This window comes from Eptesicus fuscus, chromosome 9 (assembly GCF_027574615.1).
Source record: "Eptesicus fuscus isolate TK198812 chromosome 9, DD_ASM_mEF_20220401, whole genome shotgun sequence".
NCBI classification, from domain to species: Eukaryota; Metazoa; Chordata; class Mammalia; order Chiroptera; family Vespertilionidae; genus Eptesicus; species Eptesicus fuscus.
In genome coordinates this window covers 15,919,790-15,946,541 of record NC_072481.1, presented here as the reverse complement: position 1 = coordinate 15,946,541, position 26,752 = coordinate 15,919,790, and the positions used below count along the sequence as shown (strand labels likewise).

Here is a 26,752-nt window from a genome sequence, read left to right as displayed (position 1 = left end):
TTGCGGGGAGTGGGAGTATTCATGGAGGAGGGAACATTTGAGCTAGTTCTTGAAGGATTGAGGAGGAAAAAGCAAAGGAGGATGTTCCCACTGGAAGAATAGGCCTGAACATAGCATGATAGTTTCTGGAACATTGAGAAGGGCGGAGGGCAGAACGCATAATATAAAGGCCTGAAATGTCATGCTAAATGAGGGATGGATCCAAGGGGGCAGTGATGTGAGTGAAGAAGAGGAGGAAGGTGGGAGAGAGAGCTGTTTATTCTGAGGAAATGCATGAACTTAGAGAATCTGTCTGTCCTTTATTTACTTTTACCTCCTGAGCTGCTAGGTCCCAATAAACTCTTCAGTCCCAAAGGGGTCATGACTGATAAGGATCTTTCAGGAAATAACCTAAAAGCAAAGTGGACTATGCCTATTCTGAAGAGTAGGGACTTCTAACTCCAGGGCTGGGGTCTCCTACAGGTGCGAAAACAGGCCTGGAAAGATCCTCATTTAGGACCTCCCTTCTCCTGGTCCAGGACCTCTCCACCATTGTCAGGAAGTGGGCATCCACTGTGGGACGGAATCAAGAAGAGGCCAGTGGCCACCATCCCAGAGGTCAAGGGAATCCTGGGTGAACTTGGAAGCTAGACAGATTGACCTCCAATGTCCTCCCCAAACTCCAATCTGCTGTAAACCCAGAGACCACGGACAGATATTCAGAACCCTTTAAATTGGGGGATAGAGGAACACGTACAGGTCAGACAAATAACTTAGATGAGGTTAGACTCTTTTGTTTTCTTAACTTTGTTTTTGGGAAACACCTTTTTAAAAATAATAATGTGGCAAGGTTATGATAAATTTAGTTTACACAATAATCCCGTGGAGTAGGTTTTTAAAAAATATATATTTTATTGATTTTTTTTACAGAAAGGAAGGGAGAGGGATAGAGAGTTAGAAACATCGATGAGAGAGAAACATCAATCAGCTGCCTCCTGCACACTCCCCACTGGGGATGTGCCCGCAACCAAGGTACATGCCCTTGACCGGAATCGAACCTGGGACCCTTGAGTCCACAGGCCGATGCTCTATCCACTGAGCCAAACCGGTCAGGGCTGAAGTAGGTTTTTATTAGAATTTCTATTACAGATACAGAAACTGAAGCTCAGAAAAGGGCAGTCGCTTCAGCAGGAACAGCCAGCTAGTGAGTGACAGAGCCCAGCCTCATTAGACTTAAGCTATGCTGACCCATAATATAGTCTCATATATGACCATAATATAGCTATTATTATTTTCCAAATTTCTACAATGAAAATGCATACTTTCATAATAAGGCTCTGACTTTCCCCAATAAATGTTATTAAAAAATAAAATAAAATGGCCCGCCAGGTTAAAGGGCTCCCATCTCCCTCACACAAACTAGATGCTTGCTGAGTGCCTGCTTCAGGATATCACAGGGTCCTGGGTGGGAGGAAGGTACGTGGTAAAGCCTGATGCCTAGGTATATGCCAATTCATGCTTCCCAGTCTTGCTGGGGCAGGAAGCAGTGAACAGAACACAGTAGGTCTCACGAGGCCAGAGGCCCTCCTCCCCCCGCCCCAATTCCCACGCTGTTGGTCCTTGCTGAAGGAACACAGCAAGGTAACAGTATAAGGTTGCTAATCCCCTGACCATGGCTCCAACCCACCCAAAAACACTTGGCCCCAGGATGACCTCAAATTTCTTATCTCATACATCAAGCCTCAGAGAATTTTCTGGGAGCAGCTCAGCAGTAAGAGAACTCGCCCAGGTCCAACTTCCGGTCACACTTTCTACCTGAACCCCTTCTTTGGCAGTGGGCACGTACCAGCTACAACTTGCCTTACCTTTGCCTGCCTGTTTTACTAAAGTGGGAACTTCCAGACTCTAGAGACAGGCAGTTCTGGGTTTTAATCTACTTCTACTGCTTTCTACCTGCATAGTCTTTTTTTTTAAATTTGATTTCAGGGAAGAGGGAGAGGGATAGAGAGATAGAAACATCAACGATAAGGCAGAATCGTTGATTGGCTGCCTCCTGCACGCTCCACACTGGGGATCCAGCCTGAAACCCAGACTTGTGCCCAGGAATCCAACCATGACCTCCTGACACTCAACCACTGAGCCACGCAGGTGGGGCCTACCTGCATAGTCTTAAGCAAGTCACTTCATTTATCTGTGCTTCAGTTTTCTCTTCTGGAAACCTCATAATGTTGGCATTGGGCACTTAGAAGGCACTCATTAATTGGTAGCTAGCTTCCTTCAGCCTCCAATTGGTATGTCAAGAATGCCTCAAAGAGCCTGCCCTCCCCTGAATGCAGTAGATTAGAAAGTCAAATCCTATATAACAAAAGCCTAATATGCTAAGTGTCCAGTCATCCAGTCGGCCATTCAACCAATCAAAGCATAATATGCTAATGATATGCTGAGGCCACTCAACTGCTCGCTATGATGTGCACTGACCATCAGGGGGCAGACGCTCTGACTGCTAGGTTAGCTTGCTGCTGGAGTCTGGCCCATCAGAACTGAGTGAGGTGGGCCTGACACAGCCTGGAGCCCTCCTGTGGTCCCTCCCCAGCTGGCCAACGTCCCGTGTCCCTCCCTGGCCCCAATGTGCACCAGTAGGGTCCCTCGGCCTGGCCTGCGCCCTCTCACAATCCAGGACCCCTCGGGGGATATCAGAGAGCGGGTTTCGGCCCAAGGGTGGAATGACCGGTCGCTATGATGTGCACTGACCACCAGGAGGCAGATGCTCAATGCAGGAGCTGCCCCCTGGTGGTCAGTGCACTCCCACAGGGGGAGCACCACTCAACCAGAAGCCCCGCTTACAGCTGCTGAGCTCCTGCCCCTGCAGCAGCACTAAGAATGTCCCACTGCTGCTCCCCGTGGGGAGCAGGCCTAAGCCATCAATTGGACATCCCCCAAGGGCTCCTGGACTGTGAGAGGGTGCAGGCCAGACTGAGGGACCCCCCTCCCCCCCCAGTGCACGAATTTTGTGCACCAGGCCTCTAGTGGAAAATATTAAAAAGTGCGGTCTGAGTCACACAGAGAAAGGGCTTTGGTGGTTGAGCCCATGTCATGGGTGCCTGAGATCAGAAGTCATAGAATCCCAGACCATCACAACTGAAGGCTGAGGGATAAAGATGATGGCAGTTAAGCCTTACGCTGCATGGGTGTTGGGGCAGGTACCTTGTATGAATGCTCTCATTTCATCCTCACGGAAACTCGGTAAGGTGGGTATTATCCCCATTACATAGATTAAGAAACTAAGCTGAGTAACTTGCCCAAGGGCGCACAAGGCAGGAGCCAGCCCAAAGTCCATGCTCCACGCTCTTAACTACCTAGTTGCGCCAATCGAACCCCTTAATTTTACCGATGAGGTTCAGGGCGGGAAGTGTCTCACACGACCTTTTACACAAAGGAACTATAATAGGAGTGTCCCTTCAGAGTTCCGTCTGGTCAAGAAGTTTTCAGAGAAATTCAGATTTAAGAAACATTTATTAAGTATCTGCATCATTTCAATTCATAATCAAAATAGCCCCCTCCAAATACTGTAGGATTAGAGGGGGAAATAGGCTCAAAGGGATAATTCACCCCCAAGTCAATTCAGCAAAATCGGCGGCATTAGGTACTCCGCTCCGCCGCCGGCTAGTGGCGCAGAGACCCCGCCCCCCTCGGATTAGCCAATGGGAAGCAGACGAGCCTGGTCGCCTGGGAAACCGCGTGACAACAAGATGGCGGTGCCGCGGGACGGCTCCTTGGCCCTGCCTGGTGAGTCCCGACCAGGGTCGTTTTGCCCGCGGAGTACTCCACGCATTCTGGGGCCTCGCCCCAAGAGTACCGAGGGCCCAGAGGTCCCAGCAGGCCGGCTCCCCCCGCAGGCCCCCCGCAGGCCCCCCGCGTCCTGGGATCGGATTCGGGTCCTACCTACCATGGCCACGCGTGGAGGAGGCGACGCGGCTCCCAGGGCGGGGTTAGGTGATGAAATTGGTCTCTCCGAGAGCACTATAAAAAATGGAAACCCAAATGTCCATCAGTCAGTGAATGAATGAACACATGTGGTATGTCCCTATAGTGGAATATTATTTGGGGACCCAGGGAGTGCTGGCGTGCAGCTTGCCGGGCCGGCAGGCACTGGGAGCACCCGGACTTGGGGGAGCCAACAAACAGGTCGAGTAGCGATGAAAGATGTCAGTCAAGCACAGTCTTGACTCGGACCTCAAAGGTGTAGACACAGCTTTTCCCTCAAAGCCCAAGCCTTAAGGGGGAAACAGTGCAACCTTTAGGCGTCCCAGGCCTGACGGGGAAGTCCCCAGGTGACATGGCTCTATCCTCAGGGACCCCAGGTCTGAGGGAATAGGAGCCCCGCGGCCAGCAGTGCCCAGACTGATGGAAAGATATAGTCGTTGCTCTCAGGGGTCTCCTATAATCCTGGGAAAGTTTACCTGGAGACATTGTTGGATTGGCCTGGAGTGAGAGTGGAAAAAGGGAAGTCAATTGTGGGCCATTGTGACAGCCCCAAAGAAGGACAGTGAAAGCTGCACTAGAATGGCCAACAGTGGGCATAGGAAGGAGGAGTTATGTGTGAGAAACATTGGAGTTTTACCTGCAGGGTCTGGTACCCAATAGGATGGGATTAAGAGAGAAGGAAGGAGAGAAAAATGTTGTGGTTGGATAATGAGGTCCCATTAAGAAGGGGAAAGATGTTGGGTTTCGTTTGGGGACCAGGTCTCTCCCCCCCCTGCTTTTAAAAATATATTTTTATTGATTTCAGAGAGGAAGAGGGAAAGAGAGATAGAGACATCAATGATGAGAGAGAGTCATTGATCCGCTGCCTCCTGCAGGCCCCACACTGGGCATTGAGCCCGCAAGCCAGGCATATGTTCATAGGTGAATGATCCCTTAACCAGAATCGAACCCAGGACCCTTCAGTCCACAGGCTGAAGCTCTATCCCCAGAGCCACACCGGCAAGGGTCCCCCTTATTTTTCTATGATTGCTTTATTGAGATATAATTCACCCCTTTAAAATGTAAATTTCAATAGTTTTTAGTATATTCATAGGGTTGTGCAACCATCACCCCAATGAATTTTAGAACTTTTCATCAGCCAAAAAGGACACTCTGTACCCTTTAGCAGTTACCTCCCATTTACTCCACAGCAGCCCCAGCCCGAGGCCACCACTAATCTGCTTGGTCACTATATGAAATGCACATTTTGGACATTTCATATAAATGGAACCATAAAAATATGTAGTATTTTGTGATTGACTTCTTCCCTTCAGCATAATGTTTTCAAGGTCCATTCACTTTGTAGCATGTATTTCATTCCTTTTTTTTTTTTTTTTAATTGATTTCAGAGAGGAAGGCAGAGGGAGAGAGAGAAACATCAACGATGAGAGAGAATCATTGATTGGCTGCCTCCTGCATGCCCCACACTGGAGATCGAGCCCACAACCCCGGCATGTGTTCATAGGTGAATGTTCAACCACTGAGCCATGCCGGCCGGGCCTCATTCCTTTTTTAAATTGTCAAATAATATTCCATTATAAAGTTATACCACATTTGTCTATTCATTCATTGATTGATGGACATTTGGGTTTCCACTTTTTAGCTGCTCTAAATAATGCTGCTATGAACATGTATACAAGTTTTTGTGTGGACATAAGTTTTCATTTCTCTTGGGTATATGCCTAGGAGTGGAATTGCTAGGCCATAAGGTAAGTGTGTTTAATCTTTTAAAGAAATGCATACTGTTTGCATTTAAAGAAATGCAAAGCAGCTGCACCATTTTACAGCCCAAAAAATTACAATCCAATTTCCCTACATCCTCAACAAGACTTAATTTCTGTCTTATTTTATTTTACCTTTTCCAACACCATTTATTGCCTCTATGCCCTCTTCCACCTCCACCCACTCCAATTTCTGTCTTTTTGACTAGTTTCTTTTGAGGGGGTCATGGTGATGAGAATTTGGAGAAGGAAGGGATAATCAGGTCTGGTGGGAGATTATGCAGGCCTGTTTTAGGGACTAAAGGCACAGTGCATAGGGCTCATTAGAATAATGAAAATGCTCTAAAATTGGTTGTGATGAGAACTCTGTGATATGTATGTTATTTTTGAATCCCATGGGTAACCCTCCCTGATACCATTCCCATCCCCACTTTATACAAAGGAACCAAGGTCGGGGTTACACTGGTGAATGACAGAACCTGTCTAGAGCCTGGATTCTTTTTTTTTTTAATTTTAAAAAATGTATTGATTGATTTTAGAGAGGGGGAGGGAGAGACACACACAAACACATTGATTTGTGTCCCACTTGTGTATGCATTCATGGTTGCTTCTTGTATGTGCCCTGACTGGGGATCGAACTTGCAACCTTGGTGCATCGGGATGACACTCTAACCAACTGAGCTACCTGGCCAGGGCCAGCAGCCTGGCTTCTTGACCTCCCTGCCATGTGGACTGTGTCTTGGTTGAATCCTGCCCTTGGGTTGCCCCTCTCTGGCTCTGAGATGTTGGGGTAGCACCTGGGCTCTGGTGGGAGGGGAAGGGGCACCTAAACTTTGTGTTGACCAGATCCTTGACGGATGGACAAAAGCCCCAGGCGTCTTGGGTAGTCTCATGACTGGACTCTAAGTTTGGGCAAGTCCCAGGCTTCTGGCACATTTCTGCAGCCTACTCCACCCCAATGCCTGTTCCCAGGACAGAGGCCTCTGGGTTCCAAGCAGAGAGCGGGATATCTGGAGGAGCAGGTGGATATTAATCACCGGGACCCTGAGGCCCAGCTGCCTCCAGAATCCTCAGCAGGAGCAGTGGGAAGAAGTGAGCTGACACTCCCTGGATAGTGTTCCTTTTTGGGAACGTAACTGAGGAAGAGAAAGTTTCAGGCCACTTCCTGGTCCTGAGGGAGTGACTCCCAGGGCTGACTTCTTTTTCTTTTTTCTTTTTCCTTTGTTAATCCTCACATAAGGATATTTTCTCCTTTGCTTTTTTAGAGAGTGGAAGGGAGGGGAGGAGGGAGAGAAAGAGAGAAACATAGATATAAGAGAGACACATCAACTGGTTGCTTCCCGACCTGGGCCGGGCAATCGAACCTACAACCCAGGCATGTGCCCTTGACTGGGAATAGAACCCTTGACCCTTCGGTCTGACTTCTTTCTTTCTACTCAGGGAGTTCCTGACAACTAAAATCTAGAAGAACTATGAGCTCACCTTTGTCCTCCCTTGGCAAGACCCGGAAAGTGCCCCTGCTGTCGGAGACTGTGAATTCAGGGTAGGAGTTCCCCCGCCTCCCCCTTGCTCCTCCCTGGACAAGAAGAATGGTAGGAGTTCCCCCGCCTCCCCCTTGCTCCTCCCTGGACAAGAAGAATGACTCCTAGTGTCTTGGGGAGAGCACTGAGGATTCACGTAGCTTTCCCTGACCACCTCATCCTTCTCTAGCTTCTGAGAGGCTCTCCGTGGTCAAGCACACACTGGGTTGTGCCCTCTAGTAAGGTTTGGGCTCCATGCGAGTAGCTTAGCATCCATCTACTTATTCATTCGCATTAATTGTGCAAACACTGGTGGGGCACCTGTTCTGGGCCCTGCCATGTGCTGGGCTCTCAGGAAAGGGAGTTCTTTACATCTGTCTAGCATTTTCATCTTTCCAGAGAGGAAGGGAGATGGGGAGAGAGACAGAAACATCAATGATGAGAGAGAATCATTGATTGGCTGCCTCCTGCCCACCCCCTACTGGGGATAACCTCGGTGTGTGCCCTGACCGGGAATCCGTCCTGGTTCATAGGTCGACGATCAGCCACTGGCCGAACCAAATAATTTTTTTTAAACTTTGTTGCTCTTATGAACATCACTTGGATCATTCGTAGACCAAGGGGATCCAGAGAGGTTGAGTGACAGGCCTGGGGTCCCACACCATTTCAAAGCAGAGCTGGGGCTGGGCTCCTTGACTTCGGGACTCTGTCTTCCACCCAAGACTCTGCCCTCCAGCTCCCCTGTCCTCCGCTGGGAGGAGGTGGATCCCCTGAAGCCTGCTCGTCCCAGTGCCAGGATGGGATTGGGGGTGGCTGTCCTCAGGAGGCAGAGGCCCACCCTCCATCTCCTTCGTGCTTGGCTGGGGGTTTGGTGCCCAGGGCCTCTCCCCTGATGGCATTCCAGGGGGTCCTAACGTGTCTGTCTTCTTTCTCCTTCCTGCCCGGATTCCCAGGAGGCGAGGGATAAAACTCTACGGAAACGGTGAGTGAGGGCTCTGCCCTTGTGTCTTCCTCACCTCCCGCCTGCCCCGTCTCCTTGTGGTTGGGCAGATGGAGAGAAAGCACAATGAACACTTCTGTCAGCCAGAGCGGCTGGCCCAGCCTCAGTTTCACCTGCAGCTCCTACCCCTCCTGAGGACAGGGCTTCCTCTTGGCAGCTCTCCGTAGGAGGCCCCACACCCCTAGCAGAGATGCCATCCCTAACATTTGAACCCCTCCACCCACCTTGGGGTTGACTGGTGAGTGCTGAGAATCCAGAGGGGGCCAAACCCCAGCCCTCCTTCCCCAAACAGCCTCCTCCAGCCCATGCCACCCGTTTCTCCCGGAACCCCTGTCCTCACATCACTGCTCTGACTCCTGCAGGCTTAGATCTTTGCATCTCAACCCCACTCTTGCCCCCACCGGGGTCCCCCCAGGAGCCAGGCTGGGAGAACTCTAAGAAGAGGCCTGTTCTCGTTGGATTCGTGCTCGCCAACATCCCATTTTCTGTCCTCGTTTGTTTGGGGGAACAGAATGCAGGCTGCTGCATCTTGGCCAGGGCCCCAGCTTGCTCTGGGCCTTAGCCCCAGCAGTGACCTGGGCTCTGTGTCTGCAGAAGATGCAGTGAACGTGCTGAATGATGGACAAGACTCAGAGGAAAACTTCTCCATCCCTTCCTGCTATGGTGGCATAGGAGCTCCTGTGGGTAGGCAAGGTGAGAGCAGAGGCCCAAAGGGGTCTGGGTTCCCAGCAGCAGGAGAGGGCCCCAGAGGAGAGAGGCCCAGAGGGGCATGCGCCTACTCCCCCACCTGCTGGATCTGGGACAGCTGTTCCCATTTCTGGCTGACCATGGCCATGGGCCTGCCCCCACAGACCCATCCAGGGCTGGGTTTAGCATAAAGCTAATTGGGCCCCTCTCTTAGCTCAGGAGGTGTGGCCACGCCCCAGGCCAGGCTGGAGGCATCAAGTGTAATGTCAGAGTGCCCAGGATCCAGGGTCAGAGGAGTGAAGGGCCCGAGGGTGAAGCTCTGCCTTCAGCTATCTGCTTCCTGCTTTGCAGGGCTCTGGGCAAGGCCCAGTCCCCTAGGAAGCCCTCCTCGCCTGGCCCACACCACCCAGAGGGCTTGGTGACACTGTGATCATGTAGGTGCCTAGATGGGGGATGGGGCTCATCAGGGAAGCTTTCCGGAGGAGGTAGGATTGATCAGGCCTGGCAAAGGGGAGACCTGCAGACAGGAGGAGCTGGGCGGAGCGCTGGGCAGGGGCAGGGTCGGAGCTGGGAGTGGAGGAGCTGGGATGCAGTTAGAATTCTCCACTAGCTGTGTATCTCAGATAAGCTACTTCCTTCTCTGCATCTCCATCCCCTCTTCTGTGACCTGGGCCTGGGGACACCCAGGTCAGCATGTTGAGGTGAGGATTCGCTGAGGGGATCCTCCACCAAACACCCAGCCACTTAAATGGTAGGGAGGGGAGTTGAGATGGAAGAGGAGGCAGAAGGAGCCTGGCCCCACAGCCACTCAGTCACAAAGCCAGTGTCCTCCTCGCGGGGGACTCAGTGGTGATCACAGCGAGCAGCTCCTCCGCTTAAAGGGCCGGTCACTGCTCTCCGGTTACTTCTCACCAGTGTCTGTGCCCTCAGGGCTCACCTGCCCTCTCACCGCTCTGCACAGAACAGTCCACATGTTCCCTCCTCAGAGCACCCGCTCGTACCATTGGACAGTTTACTGAATCTCTCTGTGCCTCAGTTTCCTCAAGCAGCATTTCCTCAGAGGCATGTTGTAAGGATTGCACGAGTTGACATGAAAGTGTTTAGAGTGGCCCCTCTTATCTAGGCGACAGCTGTTATTACCCTTATTTCCACTCCTGGGGATCCCTCTCCCCCTCGCAGGGCCCCCATACCTCAGCCTCAGCTCTAGCCATGGGCTCTAGGACTCTGTCTGATTGGCAGCTGCTGGGTCCCAAAATGGGGAGCTGCTGACCACCATGGCAAGGAAGGTGCAGGACCTGGAGGAGCTGGTGAAGACCCAGGCTGACCAGATGCTGTCCAAGGTGGGACCCCATGGGGACACGGCCAGGGTCCAGTCTGAAGGGGGCGGGGGTCCAGGCTGGTGTGACCAGTGAGGCTACTACTGCAGTGGGCCAGGGTGGCTGGGTTCTAGAACCATCTCCACACTGAACTGCCCAGTCGAGGGCCAGGTGTGGCCTGAGACTGATGGGTCCCCGTGACCTCAGTAGAGATGCTAGGGGTGTTCTCCACAGCTGGGCGAGGCCCGTAGACCTCGGAGTTCTGGGGCACTCAGGGGACCTCCACACCTTCCCCTACCTCGGTGGCACCTCAAGGGTCATCTGAGGTGCAGGAGCAGTGGTTATGCCAAAGGGGGGCAGGGGCTTTAAGCTCCCTAGTGCCCCCCAGAGGCACACATTCCCGATCTTCCCTCTGGAAGGGGCTCCCTTGGGCTCTTGGAACCACCAGGCCTGCCCCCCACCCCCGCCCCCGCTCCCCGTCTTGTCGCTGCAGGATGAGAAAATACAGGCCCTTGAGGAGTTGGTGGAGATCCTCCAGGAGCAGAAGGGTAAGGGCTCTCAGTGGCTGCTCGGCCCTCCCGTGGCACCTCCCCGGGCCGGTGGCCCCTGGGCACCAGGGCTCCAAGGCATCCGGTGGTGGGGTCTGGACAGCTGAGCCCAGAGGGGCAGTGACACTTTGAGATGGTGCCCTCCAACGCGGGACTGAGTCCCCCGAGGGCAGGCGCAACCTCAGGAGCCTCGCCTCAGGAGGGTGGCGACCTCCTCAGGGTCAGGAGGGCCTCCCTTGTCAGGGTCAGGGAGAGGGGCTCGAGGCCATTCTCAGGGGATCCCCGGAGTTCTCAAGGGGCAGCTTCTTCAGATGACCCTCAGGGCAGAGCTCTGGTCCAGGCAGCCTGGCAGCCTCCATGCTGGGGCAGCGGAACCCCTCCCCATCTCTCCTGAAGGCAAGATGTCCCTGCAGCGGCAGGAGGAGCTGGAGACGCTGTGCGAGCAGCTGCGGCGGCAGGTCGGGGAGATGGAGGTGAGAGGCAGTGGCCAGGGCGGTCTGCCCCTCAGGATCGGGGTCAGAGCCCACCTCTCTGGCGCCCTTGCCACACCCCGCACCGGGCCCTGTTCTGGTGTCCCTCCGCAGGACTAACCTGGAGCTGACAGCCAGAAAGGTGTCCAGGGTGGGGCACACTCCTTCCGGCCTGGGCTTCCGCTTCAGTTTCACCTCGAACCACACTCCCCTCCAGCCACGGGCCCTGCCTCTGGTTCTTTGACTACATTGAGCAATTTCTCACCGCAGGACCTTGGCCCATGCCGATCCCTCTGCCTGCAGTATTCCCCCCACCTTCCCCTAGCGAGGTTCCACTCATCCTCAGTCTCACATCAAGGCGGGGCCCTCCCCAGCAGCCCCTCTCCCACTGAGCAGGGCAGGCTCTGTGTCCCGGGCTTCCTTAGGGCCTCCTCTCTCTCCTCCCTCCCCCGAGGGGACCTCGAGCTCCACGGGGGAGGAACCTCCACCCTCCTGTTCATTGCTGTCCGCCCAGGACCTAGCATAATACCTGGCCATATGTGTTTCCTGAACTGAACGTGGCATCTCAGTCACCCTGTGCCACTTGCCTTGCCCCCATTCATACAGCAAGGCTCACACAGGAGGGACCCACCTTTCAGGGAGGGTCCTGGGGGCACGCTTTGTCAGTGCCTGCCACTCTCTCGCTGGCCCCACCAGAAGCTCTTCCTGGGGTCCAACCTCTCCCTCTCCATGTAGGGTTGGCTTCCAAAGCCCCAGCCTAACTTAAGGCCTCCGCAGCAAACCCACTGCCGGGCCCAGCTGAGCGCCCGTCCCCCGGGCCTGCTCATACCTGGCTGTGGGGCTCCTCTGAGCAGCTGCCACAGGGCAGAGGGTATGGCAGCCCCTCTGGTCATATCATTCACACATTTATTGCCTCATTAATTTAACGAACTCATACAAAGTATCTCCTATTTCCCAGCCACTGGGAGGTAGATGTGGTCCCGCCCCCATGAGGCTGAAAGTCTGGAAGGGACAGAGACATAAGCAAGGACACGGAAACATACACAAGTGCACAGATATGATGACACTTTCCAGTAGGTGACACAACGGAGATTTGGTCCACCCTGCGGGTGACATTGGGCAAGAGATCTAGAGGTGGTGAGGGGACGTGAGGGAAAGAGAATCCGGGCTGAAGAGATGAGCAGTTCCACCTCCAACCGTAGAAACCTGGCTTATGGGAGCAAGAGGGAGAGCCAGGCGAGGCGGTGGGGATCACATGGCGACGGGGGCGGGGGGGGGGGCGGACCCTCACCCACAGAGTGGGGCTGGATTCTGTTCTGCAGGAATGGCTTCAGTTAGAGGAGTGGGTGGGGGAAGGGGCAGGTAGAAGCTCCGCCTGAATTGTCCGGGAGGGAGCTGAGGGAGGCTGGAACGAGGGTGGCAGCAGAGGAGACCAGTGGAGTGGACAGATTTGAGGTGCCTGGGAGGTGGAGCCCACAGGGGCGGCAGGGAGAGGCACCGCCATGGATGAGGCCTAGGCGGAGGGGTGCTGCTGGCTGAATGCGGAAGACCTGGAGGGGAAGAGGTCTGGGAGGTGGGGGCAGGGGGTGGTGACCGTGTGGGTCAAGTTCATCCTGAGATGCCTGTTAGACATCTCTGTGGGGACGGTTGGCAACGTGGAACCGGACAGGAACCGCCTGTGTTACAAGAGACGGAGACAGAAGTGTGCCCCCTGGGTTTGGCGTCGGGCAGGTGGTTGGAAGCTGCACCTGAGCAATGGGCCGAGGAGAGAGAGGGAGATGAGGAACTAGCAACAGGAAGTGTAGACAATTCACAAGTTTTCCTGCGGCAGAGTTGTGAGAGCCAGCCCTAGGGAGGCTGTATGTGGGGGGCTCCATCCTCCCGGTCCTGCAGAGCAGCTGTCCTGCCCCTCCCCCACTCAGGCCAGGTCCACCTGGCTCCCCACCGCCCTACCCTCATGGCTGCCCTCGGAGTTCTCGTGCCAGGCCCTGTGCGGGGGGGGGTACCTGATAGGGATTATCTTGCTGAGTCGTCCTCACAAGCTCATTGGGCAGGTGCTGTCATCTCCGCTGTGTAAGGAGGAGCCCGAGGCCCTAGGGCGCGAAGTGGCTTCCCAAGTTTACAGCCACAAAGTTGCCAAGACCCCGAGCCCCCCACCCTCTGCCCAGCCCGCTCTGGGAGCTGAGGCCTGCGGCTGGGGGCCGGGCCGAGGCCGCCTCTTCCCGGAGAGGGACTGAGCTGACGGCGCCCCCGGCATCTCCCCTCCAGCGGTTCCTCGGTGACTATGGTCTGCAGTGGGTGGGCGAGCCCAGGGACCATGAGGACTCGGAGGACATGACCAGCTCAGAGGATGACAAGGACTGGATGATAGCCAAGAAGTTCTGGAAGCCAGGTAGAGTAGGGGGTTCGCCCCAACCCCTCCCACCAAGGGAATTCTCCAACGGCCTCCTTTGGGCCAGAAGCATCCAGAGGCCATCTCATTCCGGCCCCTGCCTCCACGCTCAGGTGCCCCGAGACATCCCACACCTGCCACTGACCGCGGACAGGCGGGAAAGGCCTCGGCCTCCACCACTGACCCTAACCCGCAGCCACGTTCTTCCTCTGGTCTCCCCTCACTCTCTGCTTGTTCATCTTTCAAAGACCCAGAGACATAAGATGCAATGAGACCTCATTTTTACAAAATGTCATCCATCCAAAAGTTGTTGCTTTTAAAAGCCATCTCTCTGCTTTGGACGCTGGCCCTCAATTCCAGGCTCAGCCCCCTCTTTGGGCTCCCTTTCCAGGTTCATTTACAGCCAGACCATTGGAATCTACCTGCCTCTATGGGACTCACCACTTTTTTTTTTTTTTTTATTGATTTTTTACAGAGAGGAAGGGAGAGGGATAGAGAGTCAGGAACATCGATGAGAGAGAAACATCGATCAGCTGCCTCTTGCACACCCCCTACTGGGGATGTGCCCGCAACCAAGGTACATGCCCTTGACCGGAATCGAATCTGGGACCCTTGAGTCCGCAGGCCGACGCTCTATCCACTGAGCCAAACCGGTTTCGGCTCACCACTTTTTTATTTTTTAAATTGATTTGAGAGAGAAAGGGAGAGAGAGAGATATTGATTTGTTGTTTCACTTATTTATGCATTCACTGGTTAATTCTTGGTATATTGGGATGACACTCTAACCAAATGAGCTACCCGGCCAGGAAACCACTTTTTTATTTAAGATATATATATATATATATATCAGTGTATATTTAAATTTTAGAGAAGAAGGGAGAGGGATAGAGAGATAGAAACATCTATGAGAAACATCGATCAGCTGCCTCCTGCTGGGATTGAGCCAACAACCTGGGCATGTGCCCTGACTGGGAATTGAACTGGTGACCTCTTGGTTCATGGTCGATGCTCAACCACTGAACCACACTGGCCAGGGCACCATTTTTTATTTTTAATTCGATTGCTAATATCTAGAGGGATTTGAGATCTTAGAACGAACTGGCCGTTTCTGAAAGCCAGGTCTATTCTCTTCAAAGAATGGAAGGTTGTTGCCTTCCATGAACACCATGTTTTTCATTTGTAGCAGCTTTGCTCCTGGGATTCCCCTCCTGGCTTCTCTCCAGCCTCCCCTCCACTGCCCTGTCCCCAGATGCCAGCCTGCTCCTCCCCCAAGGGCCCCTCGGATCCATAAGCTGGCCTCTTGCCGACCCTGGTTCTCCCTCCGTAGGTTGGACACCATGTCCTAGGCCTGGGCAGCTGGCCGGGAAATGGCGAGCCAGGGCATCTGTACTGGGGCTCATTCCAGTGTTCTAGAGCCTGGACTCTGGCCTTAGGGGAGAGGGCCCAGCAGGGGGGAAGCCTTGGGAGAGCTTGGCCTCGGGCTGGATGATTCACCCTTCCCGCCAGTACTTGAGCCTCAAATGGATGCTTGCTGGGCTTCAGGTATTGGTGCTTCAGGGTATTCGGAGACATGAAAGGGACAGTCCTGCTTTGGTCACAACAGGTATTGAGCCTCAGGGCTGAGAGCTCCAGTGAACTCTGAGCTCACCACCCCTTCCCTGACCCCCTCTGAGCTCCTCACCACCCCTTCCCTGACCCCCTCTGAGCTCCTCACCACCCCTTCCCTGACCCCCTCTGAGCTCCTCACCACCCCTTCCCTGACCCCCTCTGAGCTCCTCACCACCCCTTCCCTGACCCCCTCTGAGCTCCTCACCACCCTTTCCCTGACCCCCTCTGATCAGTGCCCCCACCCTTACCCCCTACTGAGCTCCTCATCCCCCCCATCCAGTCATCCCCTCCTACATCTCCCCCTCCCCCTGCCAACTACCACCTCTGCCTACCACCCTTTCTCCCAAACCCCAGCCTCTTTGTTTATGTGGGAACCTCCCTCCCCTGCTCAGGCAGCCACAGACTCCATGGGCTGCAGGAGCCTGGCTTGTCCTTGGGCTGCCTTTGAGCCCCTGGAAATGGCCTTACCTAGACCCCAGGCAGCCTACACTCCTCCCCACCCTCACTCCCCCTTCAGGCCAGTGCTGTGTCCCTTGAAGTGCCTTGTCCCCTTTTCTCCCCTCTGAGGCTCAGCTTAAACAAATGCCCACGGAGCGCCTGCTCTGTGCCAGGCACTGTGCTGCCTGCAGCGGCCCGGGCACGTGGGAAGGGGCTGTGCGTTAGAGTCCTTGTCTGCAGAATGATTGACGTCTAGGCCACCGAGAGCATCAGGGCCACGGTGCCTGTGGAGTGCTCTGCAGGCTGACACTTGGTAGATGAACAATGACCATGAGCCAGCGGCTTAGCTTTGCGATGCCCCGGAGTGCTCAGCACAGTGCTTTCCCGTGGGCCTGGCCTTGCACATGCATGTGATTGGTGCGTGGTACCCAGCTGCCCAGGCCTGGGTGATCAGAGCACGTTGGGAGAAGCTGACGGCGATGCTCAGCAGCAGGGGCCAGAGATTTGGGGGTGGCCCTGGCAGAGTAGTGAATGTGGGTAAAGTCCCCAGAGCAGGGCGTGACTTGCAGGTGTGTGGAAAGAGTGGGTCCATTTCCTGTTCCCCAGGCTGAGGTGGAGATGGGACATGCTGGGCACTACCTTGTCTTTCATGGCAGCAGATGGTCCTCGCAGCGAAGGTGCGAAGAACCAGCTCGATGCGGGCCCACCACGCACCTGCTGAGAGCGGGCCCACCACGCACCTGCTGAGAGCGCCAGGGTCTGGCCCTCCTCTGGGCTCTGTAGCCCCGACAATGGCACTTACCAATGCCATTGTCCCTGATTGGCGCCCTGCCTCCTTCACTCAAGTATGGACCCAAGGAGGGCAGGACCCTGGGTATGGGCATAGCCGTGGTTCTCTGGGCCTAACATGTTCTCAGAGCTGCTTTCTGAGCAGCCTCTCTTGGCCAGGCCCAGGGCTGGATGCTCTAGCCTGGGTTCAAGAAGTGTTTGCGCCCTGGCCGGTGTGGCTCAGTTGGTTGGAGCGTCCTCCTCCACACCAAAAGGTCACGGGTTCGATTCCTGGTCAGGGCACATACCCTGGTTGCAGGTTTGAGCCCCTGTCTGGGCACCTGCTAGGGGCAACTGATGGATGTTTCGCTCTCACATTGGTGTTTCCTTCTCTTCCTCTCTCTCTCAAATCAGTAAAAACATGCCCTTGGATGAAGATTAAAAAAAAAGAAGAAGTGTTTGGTGTGGTTGGAAAGTCAAACAAATTACAATAGCCTGTGACACCTGTGGCAAGGGGCAGGGCGTGGCTCAGGGGCTTCAGGAACCCCCAGCGGAACCGGGGCCCCGCCTCAGGGGAAGGGACTTCCGGCAAGGCTTCTCAGAGCAGGTGGTGAAAGAGCACCTGAGCCCCGCAGTGAGCAGGAGGATGGGGGTGCTAGTGACACAGCCGCAGCCGCCAGCACTTCCTCAGACAGCCCTGTGCAGCGGGCCTGCCACTGTGCTTGTTTTATAGAAGAGGAAGCCGAGGCCCAGAGAAGCCGGCCCGCTCGCCCGGGGCCACACAGCTTGGAGGCAGCAGCCCTGGCACTGTGGCTCCCGAGCAGGAAGCGGGACCATAGTGAGAGGGGTCTGGGGAGCCCAGGCTCCGACGGTCCCCAGAGCTGGGCCAAGGAGTTTGGACTTGCTCTCCATGCCTACCTACTACCCTTTTTCATAAAACCACGGGCCCTCAAAGTTGAATGAGGCCTCAGAGAGGCTCTTGCTGCGCCTCTCCTTGGACAGGGACCCCAGTGAGCAGTGTCCGAAGAACCAACACTGAGAGGCAGCGTGTGGTCACTGAGAACACAGGCTTAGCGTCACCCGATCCTGCACGCTGCATGGCCCTGGGCATGGTGCCTTACGAGGCCCAGCTTCCTGGTCTGCAGAACGGGAGTGGCACACCTGCCCCTGGTGCTCGATGTGAAGTAAACACCGAGTCATTGTTATCATCCCGGTAGACAGTTGGGTTTTGTGGGTAGGCTGACGATTCCTATTATCTGCCCATTCCATGCAGAGGAAAGCTGCAGCTCAGAGAGGAAATGCCTCACTTGACCTCTAACCCGCCTTATCCCTGGTCACCTGGCTGCACTGGGTCAGGCTTCTGCCGGCTTGTGTTGGTTATGACGGGCTCTTCCTGCCTTCTCCTCTCAGCCCTGCTCTGCCCAAAGCTGCGGTTCCTTCTCAGGGACTCCGTGCCTCACCTGCGCAGTGCTCCACCCAGGACCGCCCTGCCCACCCTGCTTTCCCTTCTCCACTCAGAGCCCACGGGCTGAGACCTGTTGGGCTGATTTTCTCAGCAAACCTTTTCCCCCTCATTATTTTTTTATAAATGTTTTTATTTTTATTTAAATATATTTTATTGATTTTTTTACAGAGAGGAAGAGAGAGGGATAGAGAGTTAGAAACATCGATGAGAGAGAAACATCGATCAGCTGCCTCCTGCACACTCCCTACTGGGGATGTGCCCGCAACCAAGGTACATGCCCTTGACCGGAATCGAACCTGGGACCCTTGAGTCCATAGGCCGACGTGCTATCCACTGAGCCAAACCGGTTTTGGCTATAAATGTTTTTATTGATTTCAGAGAGAGGGATAGAAACATTAATGAGAGAATCATTGATCGGCTGCCTCCTGCACACTCCCTACTGGGGATCCAGCCCAAAACCTGGGCATGTGCCCTGACTAGGAATCCAACCATAACCTCCTGGTTCATGGGTCGATGCTCAACCACTAAGCCACATCGGCGGGACTCCCTCTCATATCTTCTTGGCATCCTCCCCTGGGCTTCTGCCTGCCTCTTCCCCTGGCAAACACCCCATGTCCTGTCAGCTCCCAGAAAAAGCCCTCTGGCCCCAGGAGGCAGCTGGACTATCAGGCAGCAGATCCGATGGTCCTCCTGGCCCTGCTCGGCGGGTCTGCCTGGGCCACGTCGGCTTGGCCTCACCTTTCTAGGCCTCGCTTTCCCCACCTGAGAGAATACAGGGAGCAGGGCAGACGCTGAAGCTGAGCTGTTCTGCTGTTGTTTTTAGGTTTCCCAGTGTGTTCTGAAAGTAGTTGTTAGAGGGAATCAGCGTCCTGACATGGTTCTGACTCAGACCAGGGATGCTGTGTTCCGGAACCTTCTCTCGGGAGCCTCAGGGACGCCGGGATGAGCCGGGGCCGTGCAGCCCCTACAGCAGTAGGGAAGGGAAGGAGAGGGAGGGGAAGGACAGCAGGAGCCTACTGTTTCAGCAGCACAAAGGCAACAGGAAATGGCCACCCACATCTGTACTTCCCCTGGTGTAGCCACTACTACTGTGGGGAAAGGAATTAGGTCCCCAGAGCCCTGACCCACATCCTGTGGCAGGGTGGCTGTCCTGGTGAAAAACAGCTTCCAAGAAGGCCCGAACAGTCACCGCTGGGTGAGGATTACCCGCTGGGAGATGACTTACTGGGGAACCAGGTCCTTTCAAGGACTGAAAACAGGCCCCTGCCTTCTGCCCTTTCTGCTCTGGCATCTGTCACGGGTGTCCCACCACCCCTTCTGCACCCCCTGCAGCGTATGCACGGCTGTATATGCAACACAGTTTTTCAGAACAGGAGGCCAGAGCTTCTGTCAGCTTCTCAGAGGGTCTGTGACCCAGAAATAGTTGCCCACCCAAGATCTGCCCCACATCTGTTCTGCCCAGCAGCTGTTCGGACATCTTCCTTAGTAGCCATCTGTCCTTACTGCGACCTCTTTCTCCTGGTAGTGCAGGTGGGCGAGAGAAACAGACTCTAGAGTCAGCCCCTCCTCTAACTTGCCTGGGGGCCTGGGACAAGTCATTTTTTATCTCTGTGTAAAATGGAGATAAATAACCCCTGCCTCACAGCCTCTGGGTTGGCCTGAGGTCCATTTTTCGCAAGGCCGAGTTGGTAACAATAGCTAACTTGGACAGAGTGCTTGTTCCCAGCTAGCCCTTACATGGTCATCTTCTTGGAATCCAGCTGCTAACCCAGCACCTGACACAGACAGATCAGATCCTGCTCTTGCCTCTTCCTCTGTGCATCCCTAAGCATGCCATTAATCTTCTCTAACCCTCAGTTTCTTCATCGGAAAAATGGACTGATTATAGCCCTACAGCACAGGGTTGGAGGATGAGAGAATGGGATAATGGATATTAAACCCCTAGCACAAAGTATGCACTCAATAGCCCAGCCGACGTGGCTCAGTGATTGAGCGTCCACCTATGAACCAGGTCACGGTTCGATTCCTGGTCAGGGCACATGCCCAGGTTGCAGGCTCAATCCCCTCACACCTGTAGGGTGTGTAGGAGGCAGCCAATCAATGATTCTCATCATTGAGGTTTCCATCTCTCTCTCCCTTCCTCTCTAAAATCAATAATAATAAAAAGTATGTGTTCAATAGAAGATAGCTATTATTATCTAGTGTTAGCTGTCCTTCCTCCTCCCCAGGTGGTCACTTAAGGAGATGCTAAAGCCACTGCTCATTATGGGGGAGGGCATGGAAGCCAGGGCTGCTAGGGCACATGGCATCCAAGAAGAGAGGCTCATGGGTGTCTATCCTCTACCAGCGGATTCATTGGTGCCCCCTGAAGTGGACTTTGACAGGCTGCTGGCCAGCCTGAAGGATCTCAGTGAGCTGGTGATAGACGGTGACACCCAGGTGACGCCAATGCCCAGTGGGCTCCATGATCTTGAGCCCATCCCACTGAAGCTGTACCGGAACGGCATGATGATATTTGATGGGCCCTTCCGATCATTCCATGATCCCTCCACACAGGTAAGAGTTGGGGGAAGGGAAGACAGGCCTCTGGTGCTCCCCACTCTGTTCATCATTAGTTGGAGATGGCGGGGCCCAGTTTACCCGCTATGGGCACTCAGTCCTATGCAAAACTTGCAGAGCTCCCATCCCCACCTCTGCTAAGTCCTGGGCCAGAGTATGATCCACTGGGTAAGCCTGAGGCCCAGTCCTTACCTTTCCTCTCCCCGCTATAGAGCTGCCTCCGAGACATATTGGACGGCTTCTTCCCTGCAGAGCTCCAGCGCCTGTACCCTGATGGGGTCCCCTTTAAGGTGATGAGCTGCTCCTCAAACCAGTCAGCTACTCCCTAAGTGGGGATTTGGGAGGTGGTGGGGATAAACAGTTTCCTCAGGCATCACCCAGTCTGAGGCTTGAAGCAGATGCCCCACTTCGGGGGACCCGATCTGATGAACTTCAGGAAGGTGAGCCTGAAGCCGGGCTGGGAAGGGAGTGGGATGCTGCCATGGCCACAGTTGACATAGCAGCAGCCAAGACAACTTGTAGAAGGCACAGCCCTCAACCATTGCCCCGCCTCCAGCATTTGGGACAACCTGACTGCCTGGAGTCCCTGAGGAGTCTGTGCAAAAGTAGCTGGGCTCCCCCTAGAGGCCCCGGGAGCCATCTGATTGGGATGGAAGGTAGTGCCATTGTGGGGGGAGGGGCAGGGCAGCGGAATATATTGGGGCTAATGCACATGAGATGGAGCTGGTCCCTGCTGGTGTGTAAGATGAAGGGTGCTGTGATGGGAGCACATGAGGCAACGTCCCAGAGGGTGGTGTGTTAGTTGCACAATGACAGCATGTGTGGGAGTGTGGACCACCATGGCTTGGAAAATAGTGGGAGTCATGATTGGGGGACCATGTCAAGACAGGGGCTCAGGAGAAGTGCCTTCCTGGGGAGGTGATATGTGCAATGATGGGGTCTGCACTGCAAACCATAGGCAGCAAGAGCTTTGCCCTCTCCTAACACCCTCATCCCTCCCCTCCCTGCCGGCTCCCGAAGGGGCTTTCTGAGGAGGATGTCAGGACTGTGGTTCCAGTGAGGGCTTGCAGGAAGGGCCCATGTATGCAATAGCATGACTACAACTCTCTTGCTCTGTCCCAGAGCCCGTTTCCATACCTGTAAAATAGGGGTTGCATCAGACTATCCCTTGGCCTATTCCTGGGGCCTGGGCAAGCAGGGGTAGGGGTGGAGCCAGACTGAAGATCTGGTCCTGCCGCCGCTGTCTCCCTTCCTTCTTGTCAGGTGAGTGACCTGCGCAATCAGGTTTACCCAGAGGATGGGCTGGACCCATTCCCAGGTGAGGGCCGAGTGACAGGCATGCAGAGGATTCGCAAGCCCCCACTCATGGAGCACCCAGGTGAGGTTGGCCCTAAGGCTGAGCCCGGTGGCAGGGGTGCTTACAGGACAAGGTTCAGGTGGCCTCCTCCATCATCTCTCAGTCCCTCCCTGTTACAAGGCTCCCACTGCCCTCCCCACAGGTTCCAGGATGACCCCTGAGAAGTTTCTGAACAGGCTCCCCAAATTTGTGATCCGTCAAGGCGAGGTGATTGACATCCGGGGCCCCATCCGGCATGCCCTGCAGGTGAGGCCAACCCTAGCTCCCCCAGTCTCTCTCTCCTTTTTAAAGGCAAGATTTCCTTTTTTTTTTTTTTAATTGATTTTAGAGAGGGAGAGAACATCAATCAATTGCCTTCAGCATTGGCCCCAACCAAGCCACACCGGCCGGGGCACCTCCCCCAGCCTTCTTGGGGGCTTTACCATCAGCCCTGGCCCAGCCTACCACAGCAGTGTTTTGTGTGGAGGCCCAGACTCGGGGGTCCCTGAGGAGGGTCTAGGCGGAGAGATGGGTGTCTCAGATCTGTCCCACTGTCTTCTAGAAACGAGTTGGTGAGGGCTCAGGACTGGGACAGAGAGAGCAGGTGGGTTGGCAAGGGTGTGGCTATAAGAGGGGGGAAAGTTAGAATTTAGGCCAGAGGTGGGCCCAAGGCCTAGGCCGCCCCCTCAAGTTCCAGCCCAAAATAGCCAGTTGAGTTCTGGAGAGCCCTTACACTACTCATCTTCCTCCTTACCCCCAGCCTGCTCCTCCTCCTGTGACAGGTAGCAAACCTGTTTCCCAGGACTCTCTACCTCGTTTGCCCCACATTGCCAAGTCCTATCTGATCTGTTGGTCCCCAGAACTTCTCCTGGGTCCATCCTTCTCTCCATTCCCACGGCCCACCATCTTAGTCTAGGATGTCTCTCCCCCTCAACTGCAGTGGTCTAACCTCCCACGTCCACTCCTGACCTGCCAAGCATCCTCCCCTAACCAGCCTCCTTTTAAAAATGTAAACTGGATCTTGGCTTTTTATTAAACCCTCTGGTGGTTCTTGGGTAAGTCCTATCTTTTTACTCTCCCCCCCGCTCCCCACTCCTAACCTTTTCTTTCTTCCAGTTCAACCTGATTCCCAGCTTGTCCCACAAACTGACACTTCCCCCAAGTATTATCTCCTCTCAGAAGTCTTCCCTGACCTGGGACCTTCCCATGCTGCCTGGAATACCCTTGCCCCCATTCCATCTCGTAGGACTCCTCCTCTTCCTCCATTCACTTCCCTAGGGAAATCTTCCCTGACCCACTGGCCTCAGCATCCAGCCTGGTCATCATGAGTGTGGGGTTAGTTCCCCCGACTAGACTTAGGGATCTCAAGTCTTCTGGGGGGGAATTACGGGGCAGTGTCCCAAAGCTTCCGTTCCATTGCCTCTGCTTGCACTCTCCTTCACACAGAACACCCCACCTCTCCCTTAGGCTCATTGGTTTAATAAATTCCCCGTCATGAACAAGTCCCCTCTAAGGGTGGGGGTGGGGTGTGACTGGCAGGATTCAGGGCTCTGTCCACTCCACCGATGCCTTCCAGAACTGCTGCCCATGGCCTCTTCCGGTCCAGGAGATCATGGTGGAGACGCCTGCCTTGGCTGCTGAGCGTGAGAGGTGAGGGCAGAGTGGAGAGGTGGGAACCTGGGGGTTGGGCTGTGGGGGCACTGAAGGCCGCTGGGCCCGCAGGAGCCAAGAGTCTCCCGAGTCGCCTGTGCCCCCGCTCTCCGTGCTGCGCATCAAGTCTGAGAACGGCGAGCAGGCCTTCCTGCTGATGATGTGGCCTGAGGATACTGTCGGTGACGTGAGAGCCCTGCTAGCCCAGGCCAGGTGGGTGCAGGGCCACAACGGAGGAGGCAGTGGGTCTCTGGTCCCAGGTCCCACGACCTGACCTGATCTATTCTGCCCGGTCCCCAGGGGCATGGACCCAAACGCCTTCGAGATCGTCAGTGCGTTCCCGCCCAAAGTCTACCGCGAGGATGAGCTCACGCTGCAGGCCGCAGGACTGGTGCCCAATGCAGCTCTGCTACTGCGGCCGAGCCGGGCCCTGCCGCCCGCCACTGGACCCCAACCAAGCTCCCAACCCAAATAAAGCGCCCGCCCCCAACACCAGCTGCTTCCTGAGGCTCCTGTGGGGCGGGGAGGGGGCGGCGCCGACCTGCCCTCTCAGTAACTTGAGCCCCAGCTGGCAGGCCTGGCTGCTGGGTCTTTGTCCTCTCGGTTCCTCTTTCTCCACAGAAGGGTTAAGCGGATCCAGCGAAGGGAAGGTGGGCCCCAGCACAGGCTCAGCTGGGGCAGCCAGCAGATGCCTGTACACAGATATGCACAGAACCACAAGCAGGTGGGGACACTTCAACACTATGCACAAAGGCACGGCCCCCAAACTGGCAGAACGACAGCTGTGTACCCATTCCCATGACACACCCACACTGAGCCAACCTGCTGGAACACAGGCAGACAGCCACATGGCCCAGCCACATTACTGACAGACATGCAAATGTGCAGCACACACCAGGACACAGGTGTGTCATGGACCATCACATGCATATGAACTGGAAGGGGACCCACCCACAGTTTCCAGAAACTATTGGTCGACACAGGTATGTGTGTGCTGGCCACATATCCAAACACATGCACTATCACACACAAGTGCCACACGGGGGTACAGCTCAACCGACCTGCCCTGCCCACAGCAGCACAGCCTCAGCCGACTTACACCCACCGGCCTTGCTCAGAGCAGGAACTCAGGATGTCTAGGCAACACCAAACAGACAAGGCACCAATGGAATGGGACATTTAATTGTCTCTAGGGTGCTCCCAGTTGGGGACTGCGGGGCCTTTGGCAGAGCCCAGGCTAATGGAACCAACGAAGATGCCCATTAGCCAGTGCCAGGCAGGGTGGCAGGCCCAGAGCCAGGCTGAGACAGCCAGCACTTGGGCTGTTGCTTAAGACAATTTCTGAGACTACTGGGTCAGGAATGCTGCCTCTGAATGAGGAGGGGGGGTCTACAGTTAAAGGGAGGAGGAGAGGCTTGGGTTGGGGGACAGGGCTCCAAGGTCAGAAGGTTAGGAATAACAGGGAGTTGGTCACAAGGTCCTTCATGGCCCACAATGGCTGGGGGCTGGGGGAATGCGGGGAGGGAATGCAGTTGGCCAGCTTGGGCTTGGCTCAGGCCAATTTCAGGAACTCCTGCAGCGTGTTTTGTTCCACAGCCTCCACAAACAGCTCATAGTCCTGGGGGAGGGATGAGAGAGGTGGTCACCTGAGAGCTGGTGCTTTGTCTCAGGTCTGACTCTGCCATCTATACATTCCCCCCACCCCCTACCCCAGGCCCATACCCCACAGTACTGGTCTCCATTAACAATCTGGGGTGGGGTGGCCTTGGGGTTGCCCGCCAAGGCTCGCATCTCATCCCGTAGGGCGTTGTCCTGGGAGATGTCCACTAGCTGGTACTGGATGCGCTTCCCATCCAGGATGCGGGTTACTTCGCTCTGCTGGGATTTGATCTGGGGGCAGAAGGTGGGCAGGGGTTATGAGCAAGCTGGAGGACTTGGGGTGGAGGAAAGGAACCCTGGGCAGACAGGGAGTGTGGCGAGGAGCTTTTGTCCCCCTGTCCTGACCACTGGGACTTTTGAGGATGAGTCAGGCTTGCGGTGGTAAAGGATGAGAGAGGGAAGTCAGAATGAAGGGAAGTGGGATCAAGCTCAGGGTGGGTAGAGCCAGGAGCTCAGCGGTGGGGAGGCAGTGTAGGCCTGGGTAGAGGCTGGTAAGGGACCACCCCTTCCCTGGTCCACACACGGTGAAAGAGAAGGGCAAGATAAGGACTCGGTCTGGGTCTCCCGGAAGGGGGTGCAGAGAATGGGCGTCCGAGTGACGGAGGATGGGCGCGGGCAGCTCATGCTGGTGCTGCTGAGGCCCCAGAATGCGCGATGAAGGCTCTCACGTTGGGGCCGTGAGGCCCATGGTGGGAGCCGACCCAGGAGGCCGTGCCCGGAGCCTCGCGGCCCCCGCCCCGCCCTCGCCCCGGGGGCGGATCCCGGCGCCCACGCTCTCCCCCAGAGTGGGCCCCCGGCAAGCACTCACTTCGCGTGACCCGGTGACCGACGTACTGTAGACTCGCAGGCCGCTCATGCTGCGGGAGGACGGACTGGCGGAGGAGCGGCGGTGGCTGCAGCTGCACGGCCGGGAGACGCTGCCGCTCGGGAGCGGTTTCCTTCCTGCTCAGCCCGGGAGTCACCGCGCTCGGGACCAATGAGCGGCGCGGGCGGGGGCGGGGCCGGGGCCGGGCCTGCGCTACCCCGCCCAGCTCACCGCAAGTCCCCTCCCCTCCCCCTCAGGGCTGGTGCTCCGGGGACCCCAGTCCCACGCTGGACTGCCCGCTTGGCCCTTTCTCTCATCAGGGCTGTGTGAGGCTGCGGAGGGCCCCCAGGCTGGAAAGGCCGGGAGGGCAGGGGCGAGGGTTTGGCAAAGGCCGCCTCCACAGCCTCGCCTGGGTTTGCCGCACCCAACTCCCATCCCCGGTGCCACGACAGCGCAGCCAGCTCTGGGCTTTCAACTTTGAAGGCTGTGTTCAAACCTAAAGTTCCCAAGCTAGGGAACTGGCTCCAAGGGGCCCTTCCACAAAGCCCACCAGGAGACACCCAAATATGGCTAACGCGTCAGGAGAGGAGGCACACCAAGGCAGGGACAGCCCCTGCTTTGCCCCCAAGTTCCTCCCCACGCCTACAGGTTTAGACAAGGAAGGGTGGCGGCAGGAGACAGGGCCACGCCCTCAAGGAACCAGATGGAGGCCAAGAGGCTGCTAGTTCCGGAAAGTCAGTGTCAGGACTCCTTGTTCAAGACCCACAGCTGCCCCAGCTCCGTTTGTCTGCGTGGATAGAGCGTCAGC

General features: G+C 55.6%; 2 protein-coding genes across 2 annotated transcripts; one reads left to right on the top strand and one right to left on the bottom strand.

Annotated features, from left to right (window-relative positions):
* The first annotated feature begins 3,714 nt into the window (after positions 1–3,714).
* On the top strand, positions 3,715–23,972 carry UBXN11 (UBX domain protein 11). Its single transcript, XM_028155263.2, has 15 exons — positions 3,715–3,765; positions 7,164–7,266; positions 8,197–8,225; positions 8,838–8,936; positions 10,170–10,270; positions 10,740–10,794; positions 11,191–11,267; positions 13,533–13,656; positions 20,283–20,491; positions 20,707–20,784; positions 21,758–21,872; positions 21,994–22,097; positions 23,407–23,480; positions 23,553–23,693; positions 23,781–23,972. Exons 2-15 carry the CDS (start codon positions 7,196–7,198, stop codon positions 23,953–23,955), a joined length of 1,452 nt encoding a protein of 483 aa, XP_028011064.2. The 5' UTR covers positions 3,715–3,765; positions 7,164–7,195; the 3' UTR covers positions 23,956–23,972.
* A 670-nt stretch (positions 23,973–24,642) lies between these two features.
* SH3BGRL3 (SH3 domain binding glutamate rich protein like 3) lies at positions 24,643–26,106 on the bottom strand. Its single transcript, XM_008148049.3, has 3 exons — positions 25,948–26,106; positions 25,203–25,370; positions 24,643–25,098 (listed from the first exon to the last, which is right to left on the bottom strand). Exons 1-3 carry the CDS (start codon positions 25,993–25,995, stop codon positions 25,033–25,035), a joined length of 282 nt encoding a protein of 93 aa, XP_008146271.1. The 5' UTR covers positions 25,996–26,106; the 3' UTR covers positions 24,643–25,032.
* Between the last annotated feature and the right edge of the window lie 646 nt (positions 26,107–26,752).